This window comes from Camelina sativa, chromosome 4 (genome assembly GCF_000633955.1).
Source record: "Camelina sativa cultivar DH55 chromosome 4, Cs, whole genome shotgun sequence".
Taxonomy (NCBI): Eukaryota; Viridiplantae; Streptophyta; class Magnoliopsida; order Brassicales; family Brassicaceae; genus Camelina; species Camelina sativa.
In genome coordinates this window covers 22,057,818-22,073,299 of record NC_025688.1, presented here as the reverse complement: position 1 = coordinate 22,073,299, position 15,482 = coordinate 22,057,818, and the positions used below count along the sequence as shown (strand labels likewise).

The following is a 15,482-nucleotide window of genomic DNA, read 5'->3' as shown; positions in this document are numbered from 1 at the left end:
TGTAAACAACTTTTATTGGGTAAATTAGGCACACACCTGGATTCTGAGAATGAGAGGAACACCACCAAGGACTTGACGACCGACCCATGGTTGTATGAGAGATCTAATTTTATGGGTAAAATTCAGATAGGAAGAAACACAGATCCATGTAACAATACCCACAAGGATCAATCCTTGCCAAGTCCCTGAGCCTGAGCCTGAGCTTTCCATTGATCTTTCTAGAATCTTCTTCTTCTTCTTCTTCTTCCCTCCCTCTTTCCCGTTTCAAGAAAGAGGAGAGAGAGAGTAGAAAAGGTTTGAAAATTTGAAACAGTTGGTAAATTTTTTCTGGGTTTCAAAAAAAAGTCAAAAAACCTTAGAACACAGAATTAGAAGACAAATTATCAAAATTTATATCTCTATCTCTCTCTCTCCCGGATGCTCCTCTCTCCCTCCCTGAGGCGTACAGTGAGGAGCTCCAATGGATGTTCGCTGGCAAAGAGAAGGTGGAAATAAATTTAGAGATTTTGAGAGAACCTTAAAAAGAGAGTTTAGTTGTTTGTTATTATGAAAATTGTCCATAGCCACCAGTTTTGATCCAGCACTTTACCAAAGTGAGGTCTACGTGTGATTTTCGCGACTTAGGCCAGCGCATAATTTAGTCAAAAATTTACTTTTGTCTTTGTGATTGTGATTGCCATTAATTTTATTTGATTTTGTGCTGCCTAAAGTTTCGTTTTTTTTTTCTTTTCTTTTAAATATTTTTTAAATTAAGATGAAAATGAAACGAAATACTGTTTAAATAAAATGATACGTAGAAGATACAGATTGAACAGACGATTAGTGTGTTAACCAGAAGAAAACCGATTAGGGTATATGATAACTAAACATATGTTATTTTAGATTAATCAAAATATGAGTTTATATATAGAGTCAAAAACAGAACAACAGAACAGAACAACAAAGAAGTTTTACAAGAGAACAATAAAGAAGTTTTACGAGAGACCTCCTCCTTTAATTTGGGTTTATGTTTTGAAACGTAACCAAGTCAGTCTTATATACGAGCACCTCGGTTAAGACTTACCATACGGCTCGTGCCATCCATCTGCATTCCTCTATTCCCTGTTCCACCTCTTCCTGCATTCCCACCAGTTCCTCGGTTCTGACCACCGTGCCCAGATGATCTCTTACCACCATAACCAGACCTAACACCAGCGTTGTAACCTTGTCTTCCTTGTGTGTAAGACATGTTTTCTTGCCACCTTCCACCACCTGCTGCTCCTCCGTAGTCTTGATTGTTGTCTCTTCTTTTTGAACCTAGATCCAGACCGCCACCACCGGTCCTAGCTTCCATTGCTCTCTCGTTACTCTCCGCAAGAACAGCAAGCTTCTCGGTTAACTGGAAAGCCAAGGTTTGCAACCTGTTGTGTTGTACATCATGGAAGATAATGCAACGTGTAGGCTGGTCCCAGCTTGCATGGAGTTCTTCATTGATCATCATCTTGCTCACGATGCTGTGGACTTTGTTCTCAGAGAGATCAAACATCTTGGCAAGTTGATCTAGACTTAGGGACTCGTAAGAGGCCGAGTATGTCAAGAGATAAGTCTTCAAAGCCTCTTCTTTGATTCTATCATTCACCATAGCAAGAATGGTTTCCCGATCCTTGAACAGTCTCCAGACATCAAGAGATTTCACAACTTCAAAAGCCTTTTGGCAGTCTCCTTTAATGAGAGCTCGGGTTGCTGCCATGGCATGGTCACGAACGTTCTCAGGAGGAGCAGTGAATGCTTGCCTCTCGCTGATCTCGAGCAGGCGACGAAAATTCTTGCTAATCACCTTACGTTTGACATCATGAGAATTGGCTGCCATGTTAGGGACCTCTAGTAGCATGGCACATATGAGATGAACAGCTTCAAGAAGCTCAAGGTTTATGTGCATGTGATATGGCATCTGTCTCCTCCTTTCCAATCTCTCCTGGTGGGACCAAAAGGTTGCAGAACAGTTAGCTTCATTCTCAATATTAACAGACTGATGAAAACACCATGAACATCACGAACCCAATTACACAAGATGGAAACAAAATCTATAGAAGATGGAAACAAAATCTACGAACCTGAGACACAAAAGAAGATAGTATATGCATACAAACACAAAATATATACCTGCTCGGGAGTCTTCTCATGATATCGGCTTTGCTGGACACCTTGAGCAAGCAACTCCCGCACCCTTTGACCAGAGTACAGTTCAGACAGGCAGCTGTGAGATTCGGTAATCATTCCAACCCGGAACGCGCATAGACCAAGCTGCGCCATGGACCTATTAAATAGGATCTGGGTTGAGATGTCCATGTGCTGAATATTGTCCTGCAGATGACTCATCAGCAACAAGTCCCTAGCAGACACAAACTCATCTACTACAGCAAGATGATATATATCGCATAACATCGCACGTGCTTTGGTTCGTTCATCTCCATATTTGTAAATAAGGGAGACGAGAACATCCATCATAGCTCGACTGCTCTCTGGGAAGGTAGGCTTACGAGGAACAACCTCTGGAACAACAATGAATGAAGCGGGAGGTCCAGCTCCCTCTTTGGGAGCCTCACTATCTTCTTCTTCTTCTTCCACCACCAGCTCAGCCAGTTTCCTCATGGCATCATAAACTTCCTGAGGTTTGTAGTAAATTAACTCAACTTGTCTTAAGGCCACCTTTGCCGCAGCTTTATAGTCACCAGACCGCTCAAAGTAGTCTTGGATGTTTTGAGCAAGAGCTAAGAACATCGGCTCATCTCTCAATCTCTCCACATAGTCACGTGTATGAGGATCTATGCACTGCAAACTCTTGAAAAATTCAGTGTCTATCCTCTCCACAAAAGCAACAAGGTTACCCCAGACCCGAATTGTTCCATCAAAATCTTCTGGTTTTGAAGTTTCATTCTCATCAGGCTCAATTGTATCATCGACAACAATGTTATCATATTTGACAAGAATGTCCAGTATCGTAAGCATGTTATTCACACACTTCTTCCAGACCTTGATAGGCATGTGTCCATTGAGACCAGGATTCACATCAAACTGTGCAGAAATAACACTAAACAAGATTTCAAGTTTCTGTGCTGGAGTTTTGGCAATCCTTATCAGGTGTGTAAGCTGATCTACGAGTTCAAATCGTGCAGTTCCCTTCTTTCCACGGGCAGCCACAACTTCTTTGAACTTTTGGTTGACCCAGTCCCATGNCAGACCTAACACCAGCGTTGTAACCTTGTCTTCCTTGTGTGTAAGACATGTTTTCTTGCCACCTTCCACCACCTGCTGCTCCTCCGTAGTCTTGATTGTTGTCTCTTCTTTTTGAACCTAGATCCAGACCGCCACCACCGGTCCTAGCTTCCATTGCTCTCTCGTTACTCTCCGCAAGAACAGCAAGCTTCTCGGTTAACTGGAAAGCCAAGGTTTGCAACCTGTTGTGTTGTACATCATGGAAGATAATGCAACGTGTAGGCTGGTCCCAGCTTGCATGGAGTTCTTCATTGATCATCATCTTGCTCACGATGCTGTGGACTTTGTTCTCAGAGAGATCAAACATCTTGGCAAGTTGATCTAGACTTAGGGACTCGTAAGAGGCCGAGTATGTCAAGAGATAAGTCTTCAAAGCCTCTTCTTTGATTCTATCATTCACCATAGCAAGAATGGTTTCCCGATCCTTGAACAGTCTCCAGACATCAAGAGATTTCACAACTTCAAAAGCCTTTTGGCAGTCTCCTTTAATGAGAGCTCGGGTTGCTGCCATGGCATGGTCACGAACGTTCTCAGGAGGAGCAGTGAATGCTTGCCTCTCGCTGATCTCGAGCAGGCGACGAAAATTCTTGCTAATCACCTTACGTTTGACATCATGAGAATTGGCTGCCATGTTAGGGACCTCTAGTAGCATGGCACATATGAGATGAACAGCTTCAAGAAGCTCAAGGTTTATGTGCATGTGATATGGCATCTGTCTCCTCCTTTCCAATCTCTCCTGGTGGGACCAAAAGGTTGCAGAACAGTTAGCTTCATTCTCAATATTAACAGACTGATGAAAACACCATGAACATCACGAACCCAATTACACAAGATGGAAACAAAATCTATAGAAGATGGAAACAAAATCTACGAACCTGAGACACAAAAGAAGATAGTATATGCATACAAACACAAAATATATACCTGCTCGGGAGTCTTCTCATGATATCGGCTTTGCTGGACACCTTGAGCAAGCAACTCCCGCACCCTTTGACCAGAGTACAGTTCAGACAGGCAGCTGTGAGATTCGGTAATCATTCCAACCCGGAACGCGCATAGACCAAGCTGCGCCATGGACCTATTAAATAGGATCTGGGTTGAGATGTCCATGTGCTGAATATTGTCCTGCAGATGACTCATCAGCAACAAGTCCCTAGCAGACACAAACTCATCTACTACAGCAAGATGATATATATCGCATAACATCGCACGTGCTTTGGTTCGTTCATCTCCATATTTGTAAATAAGGGAGACGAGAACATCCATCATAGCTCGACTGCTCTCTGGGAAGGTAGGCTTACGAGGAACAACCTCTGGAACAACAATGAATGAAGCGGGAGGTCCAGCTCCCTCTTTGGGAGCCTCACTATCTTCTTCTTCTTCTTCCACCACCAGCTCAGCCAGTTTCCTCATGGCATCATAAACTTCCTGAGGTTTGTAGTAAATTAACTCAACTTGTCTTAAGGCCACCTTTGCCGCAGCTTTATAGTCACCAGACCGCTCAAAGTAGTCTTGGATGTTTTGAGCAAGAGCTAAGAACATCGGCTCATCTCTCAATCTCTCCACATAGTCACGTGTATGAGGATCTATGCACTGCAAACTCTTGAAAAATTCAGTGTCTATCCTCTCCACAAAAGCAACAAGGTTACCCCAGACCCGAATTGTTCCATCAAAATCTTCTGGTTTTGAAGTTTCATTCTCATCAGGCTCAATTGTATCATCGACAACAATGTTATCATATTTGACAAGAATGTCCAGTATCGTAAGCATGTTATTCACACACTTCTTCCAGACCTTGATAGGCATGTGTCCATTGAGACCAGGATTCACATCAAACTGTGCAGAAATAACACTAAACAAGATTTCAAGTTTCTGTGCTGGAGTTTTGGCAATCCTTATCAGGTGTGTAAGCTGATCTACGAGTTCAAATCGTGCAGTTCCCTTCTTTCCACGGGCAGCCACAACTTCTTTGAACTTTTGGTTGACCCAGTCCCATGTGATCTCTTTAGGATCTTTATTATACAACTTCTCCATAAGTTTATCTTTCTTACTAAGCATCTTCTCCCAAGAGGGATCACCTTTATCGTTGGCTTCCTCCTCCTTCTCTTCAGAATCAGCCTCCAAATTAACGTCATCCTCGTCGTCGCCATCTTCAGAATCTTCATCCTCTGATTCCTTCACCTTCTCGGTTTCTGGCGACTCCCTATATTTGATAATTTCCTCTTCATAGAGCTTGTTGTTCTTCTTCAATCTCTGCCTCATTGAGTTCAAGGCCTTGGAGTTGATAGTGCTCATCTTTTTCTTTGCTTCCTTGTTGGCCAGAGCTTCGTTTAGGAAATCCTCTAACATCACAAGGGTTTGATGTACAAGATTGGAGCCTTGACAGCCTCTGTAATCCTCATAACTTTTTCCAACTGCTTGTTAATCTTATCAAAGTTGTCTTGNAGATTTCACAACTTCAAAAGCCTTTTGGCAGTCTCCTTTAATGAGAGCTCGGGTTGCTGCCATGGCATGGTCACGAACGTTCTCAGGAGGAGCAGTGAATGCTTGCCTCTCGCTGATCTCGAGCAGGCGACGAAAATTCTTGCTAATCACCTTACGTTTGACATCATGAGAATTGGCTGCCATGTTAGGGACCTCTAGTAGCATGGCACATATGAGATGAACAGCTTCAAGAAGCTCAAGGTTTATGTGCATGTGATATGGCATCTGTCTCCTCCTTTCCAATCTCTCCTGGTGGGACCAAAAGGTTGCAGAACAGTTAGCTTCATTCTCAATATTAACAGACTGATGAAAACACCATGAACATCACGAACCCAATTACACAAGATGGAAACAAAATCTATAGAAGATGGAAACAAAATCTACGAACCTGAGACACAAAAGAAGATAGTATATGCATACAAACACAAAATATATACCTGCTCGGGAGTCTTCTCATGATATCGGCTTTGCTGGACACCTTGAGCAAGCAACTCCCGCACCCTTTGACCAGAGTACAGTTCAGACAGGCAGCTGTGAGATTCGGTAATCATTCCAACCCGGAACGCGCATAGACCAAGCTGCGCCATGGACCTATTAAATAGGATCTGGGTTGAGATGTCCATGTGCTGAATATTGTCCTGCAGATGACTCATCAGCAACAAGTCCCTAGCAGACACAAACTCATCTACTACAGCAAGATGATATATATCGCATAACATCGCACGTGCTTTGGTTCGTTCATCTCCATATTTGTAAATAAGGGAGACGAGAACATCCATCATAGCTCGACTGCTCTCTGGGAAGGTAGGCTTACGAGGAACAACCTCTGGAACAACAATGAATGAAGCGGGAGGTCCAGCTCCCTCTTTGGGAGCCTCACTATCTTCTTCTTCTTCTTCCACCACCAGCTCAGCCAGTTTCCTCATGGCATCATAAACTTCCTGAGGTTTGTAGTAAATTAACTCAACTTGTCTTAAGGCCACCTTTGCCGCAGCTTTATAGTCACCAGACCGCTCAAAGTAGTCTTGGATGTTTTGAGCAAGAGCTAAGAACATCGGCTCATCTCTCAATCTCTCCACATAGTCACGTGTATGAGGATCTATGCACTGCAAACTCTTGAAAAATTCAGTGTCTATCCTCTCCACAAAAGCAACAAGGTTACCCCAGACCCGAATTGTTCCATCAAAATCTTCTGGTTTTGAAGTTTCATTCTCATCAGGCTCAATTGTATCATCGACAACAATGTTATCATATTTGACAAGAATGTCCAGTATCGTAAGCATGTTATTCACACACTTCTTCCAGACCTTGATAGGCATGTGTCCATTGAGACCAGGATTCACATCAAACTGTGCAGAAATAACACTAAACAAGATTTCAAGTTTCTGTGCTGGAGTTTTGGCAATCCTTATCAGGTGTGTAAGCTGATCTACGAGTTCAAATCGTGCAGTTCCCTTCTTTCCACGGGCAGCCACAACTTCTTTGAACTTTTGGTTGACCCAGTCCCATGTGATCTCTTTAGGATCTTTATTATACAACTTCTCCATAAGTTTATCTTTCTTACTAAGCATCTTCTCCCAAGAGGGATCACCTTTATCGTTGGCTTCCTCCTCCTCTTCAGAATCAGCCTCCACATTAACGTCATCCTCGTCGTCATCTTTAGAATCTTCATCCTCTGATTCATTCACTTCCTCGGTTTCTGGCGACTCCCTATATTTGATAATTTCCTCTTCATAGCGCTTGTTGTTCTTCTTCAATCTCTGCCTCATTGAATTCAAGGCCTTGGAGTTGATAGTGCTCATCTTTTTCTTTGCTTCCTTGTTGGCCAGAGTTTCGTTTAGGAAATCTTCCAACATCACAAGGGTTTTGATGTACAAGATTGGAGCCTTGACAGCCTCTGTAATCCTCATAACTTTTTCCAACTGCTTGTTAATCTTATCAAAGTTGTCTTGTAGACTAACCCAGTTATTGATCTTAATGGCATTCTTCATCAGCTCTGTGGTACTAACCATCTCTTCAAAACGCTTGTCTTTGGCTGGCTGAACAACACGTTTACGGAGATCATCGTCCTCACTATCACTGCCACCTGGAAGGTAACGCGAGGCACTAGCAGCATTGGTATCTTGAACCACGTCCCACTCTTCGTCGACATCACTCTCATATTCACTATCACTTCCACTCTGGTGAACAAAGATACAATGAGAAGAAATTTGAAGTAAGTAAAAACCAATGGAGCAACCCAATAGACGATACTAAAGAAGTTATCGATATACAAAGGTTCAAGAGGAAACCTGAGGACCAAAGAACTTAGACATCTTTATTAGCAGAAGAGGTAAACGTTAGGCAATAGAAGCAATGACAATGAGAACCTGCAATCCACAAAAAGACAATAAAATCAACTCGAGAAAAACAGATCCAAAGGAAGAACCTTAAATTATAGAGTTCATTAGGGTTTCGAACCCTAACCATAGAGTTCATTAGGGTTTCAATGAAAACAGAGTAAAGCAAATTTCAATTTTTTCTTTACAATCAAGCAACGATTTTGATAACCATAGAATTATGATAAGCTTAGAAATCAAACACAGAAATCATAATCGAGTAATAACATTAGATCCGAAGCAGAACATTTTTCTTCAGGATAAATCAAATAAGCTATTGAGTGCAAAATCTAATCGTAATCAACACCAAACAACATANACACCATGAACATCACGAACCCAATTACACAAGATGGAAACAAAATCTATAGAAGATGGAAACAAAATCTACGAACCTGAGACACAAAAGAAGATAGTATATGCATACAAACACAAAATATATACCTGCTCGGGAGTCTTCTCATGATATCGGCTTTGCTGGACACCTTGAGCAAGCAACTCCCGCACCCTTTGACCAGAGTACAGTTCAGACAGGCAGCTGTGAGATTCGGTAATCATTCCAACCCGGAACGCGCATAGACCAAGCTGCGCCATGGACCTATTAAATAGGATCTGGGTTGAGATGTCCATGTGCTGAATATTGTCCTGCAGATGACTCATCAGCAACAAGTCCCTAGCAGACACAAACTCATCTACTACAGCAAGATGATATATATCGCATAACATCGCACGTGCTTTGGTTCGTTCATCTCCATATTTGTAAATAAGGGAGACGAGAACATCCATCATAGCTCGACTGCTCTCTGGGAAGGTAGGCTTACGAGGAACAACCTCTGGAACAACAATGAATGAAGCGGGAGGTCCAGCTCCCTCTTTGGGAGCCTCACTATCTTCTTCTTCTTCTTCCACCACCAGCTCAGCCAGTTTCCTCATGGCATCATAAACTTCCTGAGGTTTGTAGTAAATTAACTCAACTTGTCTTAAGGCCACCTTTGCCGCAGCTTTATAGTCACCAGACCGCTCAAAGTAGTCTTGGATGTTTTGAGCAAGAGCTAAGAACATCGGCTCATCTCTCAATCTCTCCACATACTCACGTGTATGAGGATCTATGCACTGCAAACTCTTGAAAAATTCAGTGTCTATCCTCTCCACAAAAGCAACAAGGTTACCCCAGACCCGAATTGTTCCATCAAAGTCTTCTGGTTTTGAAGTTTCATTCTCATCAGGCTCAATTGTATCATCGACAACGATGTTATCATATTTGACAAGAATGTCCAGTATCGTAAGCATGTTATTCACACACTTCTTCCAGACCTTGATAGGCATGTGTCCTTTGAGACCAGGATTCACATCAAACTGTGCAGAAATAACACTAAACAAGATTTCAAGTTTCTGCGCTGGAGTTTTGGCAATCTTTATCAGGTGTGTAAGCTGATCTACGAGTTCAAATCGTGCAGTTCCCTTCTTTCCACGGGCAGCCACAACTTCTTTGAACTTTTGGTTTACCCAGTCCCATGTGATCTCTGTAGGATCTTTATTATACAACTTCTCCATAAGTTTATCTTTCTTACTAAGCATCTTCTTCCAAGAGGGATCACCTTTATCGTTGGCTTCCTCCTCCTCTTCAGAATCAGCCTCCACATTAACGTCATCCTCGTCGTCATCTTTAGAATCTTCATCCTCTGATTCATTCACTTCCTCGGTTTCTGGCGACTCCCTATATTTGATAATTTCCTCTTCATAGAGCTTGTTGTTCTTCTTCAATCTCTGCCTCATTGAATTCAAGGCCTTGGAGTTGATAGTGCTCATCTTTTTCTTTGCTTCCTTGTTGGCCAGAGTTTCGTTTAGGAAATCTTCCAACATCACAAGGGTTTTGATGTACAAGATTGGAGCCTTGACAGCCTCTGTAATCCTCATAACTTTTTCCAACTGCTTGTTAATCTTATCAAAGTTGTCTTGTAGACTAACCCAGTCATTGATCTTGATGGCATTCTTCATCAGCTCTGTGGTACTAACCATCTCTTCAAAACGCTTGTCTTTGGCTGGCTGAACAACACGTTTACGGAGATCATCGTCCTCACTATCACTGCCACCTGGAAGGTAACGCGAGGCACTAGCAGCATTGGTATCTTGAACCACGTCCCACTCTTCGTCGACATCACTCTCATATTCACTATCACTTCCACTCTGGTGAACAAAGATACAATGAGAAGAAATTTGAAGTAAGTAAAAACCAATGGAGCAACCCAATAGACGATACTAAAGAAGTTATCGATATACAAAGGTTCAAGAGGAAACCTGAGGACCAAAGAACTTAGACATCTTTATTAGCAGAAGAGGTAAACGTTAGGCAATAGAAGCAATGACAATGAGAACCTGCAATCCACAAAAAGACAATAAAATCAACTCGAGAAAAACAGATCCAAAGGAAGAACCTTAAATTATAGAGTTCATTAGGGTTTCGAACCCTAACCATAGAGTTCATTAGGGTTTCAATGAAAACAGAGTAAAGCAAATTTCAATTTTTTCTTTACAATCAAGCAACGATTTTGATAACCATAGAATTATGATAAGCTTAGAAATCAAACACAGAAATCATAATCGAGTAATAACATTAGATCCGAAGCAGAACATTTTTCTTCAGGATAAATCAAATAAGCTATTGAGTGCAAAATCTAATCGTAATCAACACCAAACAACATAAGTACTAAGAGAAGTCGGATCTGTACGGTGAGAAGCGAGCGACAACGTAAGACAGGATTAAATCCCAAAAGCTCAGACGAAGGAACCGTGAGAAGTATTTGTAGGGCTTTTGCAATTTAGAAGGAAATCTCTTGTGAATATTCCTGATCTACCCCTGTCTATTGTAACGTATTGATTATTGACAGTGTCTTTTTTTTTGGTCTCTTTGGGTAATATCGACTTTATGATACACGATTCAGATTGCATCATCCATTTTGATGATGTCGGAGAAAAAAATCAATTAAATTAAATAATTTAAACCGGAGTAAAGATTTGGTTAGCTTCAAATTAGTTTTTGGTTAATAATAAATAGGCTAAATTTGTTTGATTTACATTTGGATTACAATTAGATTAGTGAAGATTAAATCATTTGGATTACAATTAAATTCATCAATGGGCCATCGAGTTTATATGATTCAGTAGTGGATTACAAACAAAATAATCACACGAAAAAAAATCATCATAATTAACAATTGTTTTTCTTAATTATGCAGAGTTGCAGACATTAACAAAAGAATAATGAATAGGTGACTNGTCCAGCTCCCTCTTTGGGAGCCTCACTATCTTCTTCTTCTTCTTCCACCACCAGCTCAGCCAGTTTCCTCATGGCATCATAAACTTCCTGAGGTTTGTAGTAAATTAACTCAACTTGTCTTAAGGCCACCTTTGCCGCAGCTTTATAGTCACCAGACCGCTCAAAGTAGTCTTGGATGTTTTGAGCAAGAGCTAAGAACATCGGCTCATCTCTCAATCTCTCCACATAGTCACGTGTATGAGGATCTATGCACTGCAAACTCTTGAAAAATTCAGTGTCTATCCTCTCCACAAAAGCAACAAGGTTACCCCAGACCCGAATTGTTCCATCAAAATCTTCTGGTTTTGAAGTTTCATTCTCATCAGGCTCAATTGTATCATCGACAACAATGTTATCATATTTGACAAGAATGTCCAGTATCGTAAGCATGTTATTCACACACTTCTTCCAGACCTTGATAGGCATGTGTCCATTGAGACCAGGATTCACATCAAACTGTGCAGAAATAACACTAAACAAGATTTCAAGTTTCTGCGCTGGAGTTTTGGCAATCTTTATCAGGTGTGTAAGCTGATCTACGAGTTCAAATCGTGCAGTTCCCTTCTTTCCACGGGCAGCCACAACTTCTTTGAACTTTTGGTTTACCCAGTCCCATGTGATCTCTGTAGGATCTTTATTATACAACTTCTCCATAAGTTTATCTTTCTTACTAAGCATCTTCTTCCAAGAGGGATCACCTTTATCGTTGGCTTCCTCCTCCTCTTCAGAATCAGCCTCCACATTAACGTCATCCTCGTCGTCATCTTTAGAATCTTCATCCTCTGATTCATTCACTTCCTCGGTTTCTGGCGACTCCCTATATTTGATAATTTCCTCTTCATAGAGCTTGTTGTTCTTCTTCAATCTCTGCCTCATTGAATTCAAGGCCTTGGAGTTGATAGTGCTCATCTTTTTCTTTGCTTCCTTGTTGGCCAGAGTTTCGTTTAGGAAATCTTCCAACATCACAAGGGTTTTGATGTACAAGATTGGAGCCTTGACAGCCTCTGTAATCCTCATAACTTTTTCCAACTGCTTGTTAATCTTATCAAAGTTGTCTTGTAGACTAACCCAGTCATTGATCTTGATGGCATTCTTCATCAGCTCTGTGGTACTAACCATCTCTTCAAAACGCTTGTCTTTGGCTGGCTGAACAACACGTTTACGGAGATCATCGTCCTCACTATCACTGCCACCTGGAAGGTAACGCGAGGCACTAGCAGCATTGGTATCTTGAACCACGTCCCACTCTTCGTCGACATCACTCTCATATTCACTATCACTTCCACTCTGGTGAACAAAGATACAATGAGAAGAAATTTGAAGTAAGTAAAAACCAATGGAGCAACCCAATAGACGATACTAAAGAAGTTATCGATATACAAAGGTTCAAGAGGAAACCTGAGGACCAAAGAACTTAGACATCTTTATTAGCAGAAGAGGTAAACGTTAGGCAATAGAAGCAATGACAATGAGAACCTGCAATCCACAAAAAGACAATAAAATCAACTCGAGAAAAACAGATCCAAAGGAAGAACCTTAAATTATAGAGTTCATTAGGGTTTCGAACCCTAACCATAGAGTTCATTAGGGTTTCAATGAAAACAGAGTAAAGCAAATTTCAATTTTTTCTTTACAATCAAGCAACGATTTTGATAACCATAGAATTATGATAAGCTTAGAAATCAAACACAGAAATCATAATCGAGTAATAACATTAGATCCGAAGCAGAACATTTTTCTTCAGGATAAATCAAATAAGCTATTGAGTGCAAAATCTAATCGTAATCAACACCAAACAACATAAGTACTAAGAGAAGTCGGATCTGTACGGTGAGAAGCGAGCGACAACGTAAGACAGGATTAAATCCCAAAAGCTCAGACGAAGGAACCGTGAGAAGTATTTGTAGGGCTTTTGCAATTTAGAAGGAAATCTCTTGTGAATATTCCTGATCTACCCCTGTCTATTGTAACGTATTGATTATTGACAGTGTCTTTTTTTTTGGTCTCTTTGGGTAATATCGACTTTATGATACACGATTCAGATTGCATCATCCATTTTGATGATGTCGGAGAAAAAAATCAATTAAATTAAATAATTTAAACCGGAGTAAAGATTTGGTTAGCTTCAAATTAGTTTTTGGTTAATAATAAATAGGCTAAATTTGTTTGATTTACATTTGGATTACAATTAGATTAGTGAAGATTAAATCATTTGGATTACAATTAAATTCATCAATGGGCCATCGAGTTTATATGATTCAGTAGTGGATTACAAACAAAATAATCACACGAAAAAAAATCATCATAATTAACAGTTGTTTTTCTTAATTATGCAGAGTTGCAGACATTAACAAAAGAATAATGAATAGGTGACTTGAGAAACAAGGAACAAACATAAGAAGACCATTCTTCAATTAATCCCTACTTTTGTATCTTGCGTAACAAACAAAAAATTATTTAAGCGGATCACTTCATCATATGAGCATTTGCGTCACATATATATTGACCTAAAGCTTCTCAAGTTCTTCAGCCGCCAAAGGACTTTTCCCAAGACTTGTTCCTCGTGATCTGACCGGAGCAAAAGGAGATGGGTTAGCAAAGCGTGAAGCTCTTGGAGATAAATGAGCTTGCTCAAGAACCCTAAATTGAAGCTCTGATGGGTAATCTCTCATACAACTGATTCTAGGCCCTGCACCAGTACTCCATCTTGAATGTAGCCGCTCAGCTAACTGGTAAGATTTAATTCCTTTGTGTGAATCTATCCGCTTCATTATCTTCTCCTTCAGGACAGGTTTCTCGTATTCTTCAATGTCTTCATCGAACAGATTTGATTTTGGGTATGTGAACTCTTCCTCAGCTATGAATGTCTCTTCTGCTGTCTCATATCCTTCTTCTGAAGGGGTTTCAGGTTCTTCTTCTTCATCCTCCTGATCTTCCTCAATCACGTTGTCAAGAGTCTCCGGTCTTGAAAGTTTTGAATGGGACCTTGTTAATGTTTGTAGCTCTGAATGATTGTTGGGACGTCTAGTGTTGGGACTTTCACCGGTCTCAGCATCCACAAAGTCACAATGTTCTTCTTCGGTCTCTTTGATTCTTGAAGGCATCCTCTTCACCTTAGGATGAGCTTCTCCATCTTCTTCATCCGGACTCTTCTGCAGAATATGAAAAAGAATATCTGTAACTGCGTAAATCATAGCCTAAACTCAAACCAGAGTTACTGATGACTTAAAACTCAGACCAGAATGGACTTACCTTTACATTGGCGAGGTCTACATTGTTCTCTCGAAGAAACGACATGAAGGCCTGAAAATTCTCTTCTGTTGGGAGATAATGTCCACTGTGAGGCCAAACTGCCTGAAAAGATCATCCAAAGAACTCAAACTCAACACACAAAGTTTTAACAAACTCATCCAAAGAACAGTTCAAGGAAAATTCCTTCGTTCACCTTAAGAACACCATCTTCAACCACAATTCTTCCAGCAGATAATGTAGCTCCCCCGGCTAGAAAACTCGAGTGTTGAAAGTTACCCTTTTTCTTCATGGCAACATACATTATTCTAGATACACTTAGGACAAAGATCCACTTTGCATCAGGAGGACCTTCTTTTGTGTCGAGGACTACCCCACTTTGCTTATACATTAGTTTCCCATCCTCAATTACAACTTCGTATGCCACCCTTTCGGTCTGTTAGATTGTAAGAAAGAATAAATCATTACAAAGAAGGTATTAAACAAGCATGTCAATAATTACAGAAACTAGAGGGTAAAACTCACGGGACCAAGATACTTGATGCTTTGTTGGTAAAGTTTTGATCTTGGACATCTTTCGTGGTTCAATTCTTTACCTTGTCCTATGTCAAGCCTACATGTCCAAATTAAGTTGGACGTTAGCTCGTAAATTGTATTTACTCTTGATACTGTCATACTTTTGATTGTGTAACAGCAAAGCTTACCAATAGAAAAAGGGTTGTTTACTGTCACAGTGGAGCCAAGCATGGTAATAGAATTGCAGATTGTGGCCATATCGATGTCGAGGATCAATCTGTTAA

At 40.7% G+C, this 15,482-nt stretch overlaps 6 protein-coding genes and 1 pseudogene across 6 annotated transcripts in view; all 7 read right to left on the bottom strand.

The window, feature by feature from the left end:
• Positions 1 to 552, bottom strand: part of LOC104781760 (lipid phosphate phosphatase delta) — a 2,428-nt gene extending 1,876 nt beyond the window's left edge. The window contains exon 1 of the mRNA XM_010506502.2: positions 37 to 552. Coding sequence (XP_010504804.1) covers positions 37 to 210 — 174 coding nt within the window. The 5' untranslated portion in view covers positions 211 to 552. The remainder of the gene's footprint in view (positions 1 to 36) is intronic.
• Positions 1,034 to 3,213, bottom strand: LOC109125235 (eukaryotic translation initiation factor 3 subunit C-like; the record flags this gene model as incomplete). The annotated part of the gene is made up of 2 exons (XM_019244195.1): positions 1,034 to 1,954; positions 2,143 to 3,213. Coding segments are annotated over 2 exons (1,992 nt in total), but the record flags the coding sequence as incomplete, so codon positions are not given.
• On the bottom strand, positions 3,215 to 5,657 carry LOC104784163 (annotated as a pseudogene).
• On the bottom strand, positions 5,686 to 8,208 carry LOC104784162 (eukaryotic translation initiation factor 3 subunit C-like). Its single transcript, XM_019244194.1, has 4 exons — positions 8,168 to 8,208; positions 8,078 to 8,108; positions 6,177 to 7,991; positions 5,686 to 6,042 (listed from the first exon to the last, which is right to left on the bottom strand). The coding sequence occupies exons 1-4, from the start codon at positions 8,206 to 8,208 to the stop codon at positions 5,686 to 5,688; spliced, it is 2,244 nt and encodes a 747-aa protein (XP_019099739.1).
• LOC104784161 (eukaryotic translation initiation factor 3 subunit C-like) lies at positions 8,408 to 10,593 on the bottom strand. Its single transcript, XM_010509223.1, has 4 exons — positions 10,553 to 10,593; positions 10,463 to 10,493; positions 8,562 to 10,376; positions 8,408 to 8,482 (listed from the first exon to the last, which is right to left on the bottom strand). The coding sequence occupies exons 1-4, from the start codon at positions 10,591 to 10,593 to the stop codon at positions 8,408 to 8,410; spliced, it is 1,962 nt and encodes a 653-aa protein (XP_010507525.1).
• On the bottom strand, positions 11,365 to 13,009 carry LOC104784160 (eukaryotic translation initiation factor 3 subunit C-like). The gene is made up of 3 exons (XM_010509222.1): positions 12,969 to 13,009; positions 12,879 to 12,909; positions 11,365 to 12,792 (listed from the first exon to the last, which is right to left on the bottom strand). The coding sequence occupies exons 1-3, from the start codon at positions 13,007 to 13,009 to the stop codon at positions 11,365 to 11,367; spliced, it is 1,500 nt and encodes a 499-aa protein (XP_010507524.1).
• Positions 13,825 to 15,482, bottom strand: part of LOC104781759 (IQ domain-containing protein IQM6-like) — a 4,681-nt gene continuing 3,023 nt past the window's right edge. Inside the window, exons 7-10 of the mRNA XM_010506501.2 lie at positions 15,208 to 15,295; positions 14,879 to 15,118; positions 14,686 to 14,787; positions 13,825 to 14,585 (exon numbers count right to left, since the gene is read on the bottom strand). Of these exons, the coding sequence (XP_010504803.1) occupies positions 13,941 to 14,585; positions 14,686 to 14,787; positions 14,879 to 15,118; positions 15,208 to 15,295 (1,075 nt within the window). The 3' untranslated portion in view covers positions 13,825 to 13,940. The remainder of the gene's footprint in view (positions 14,586 to 14,685; positions 14,788 to 14,878; positions 15,119 to 15,207; positions 15,296 to 15,482) is intronic.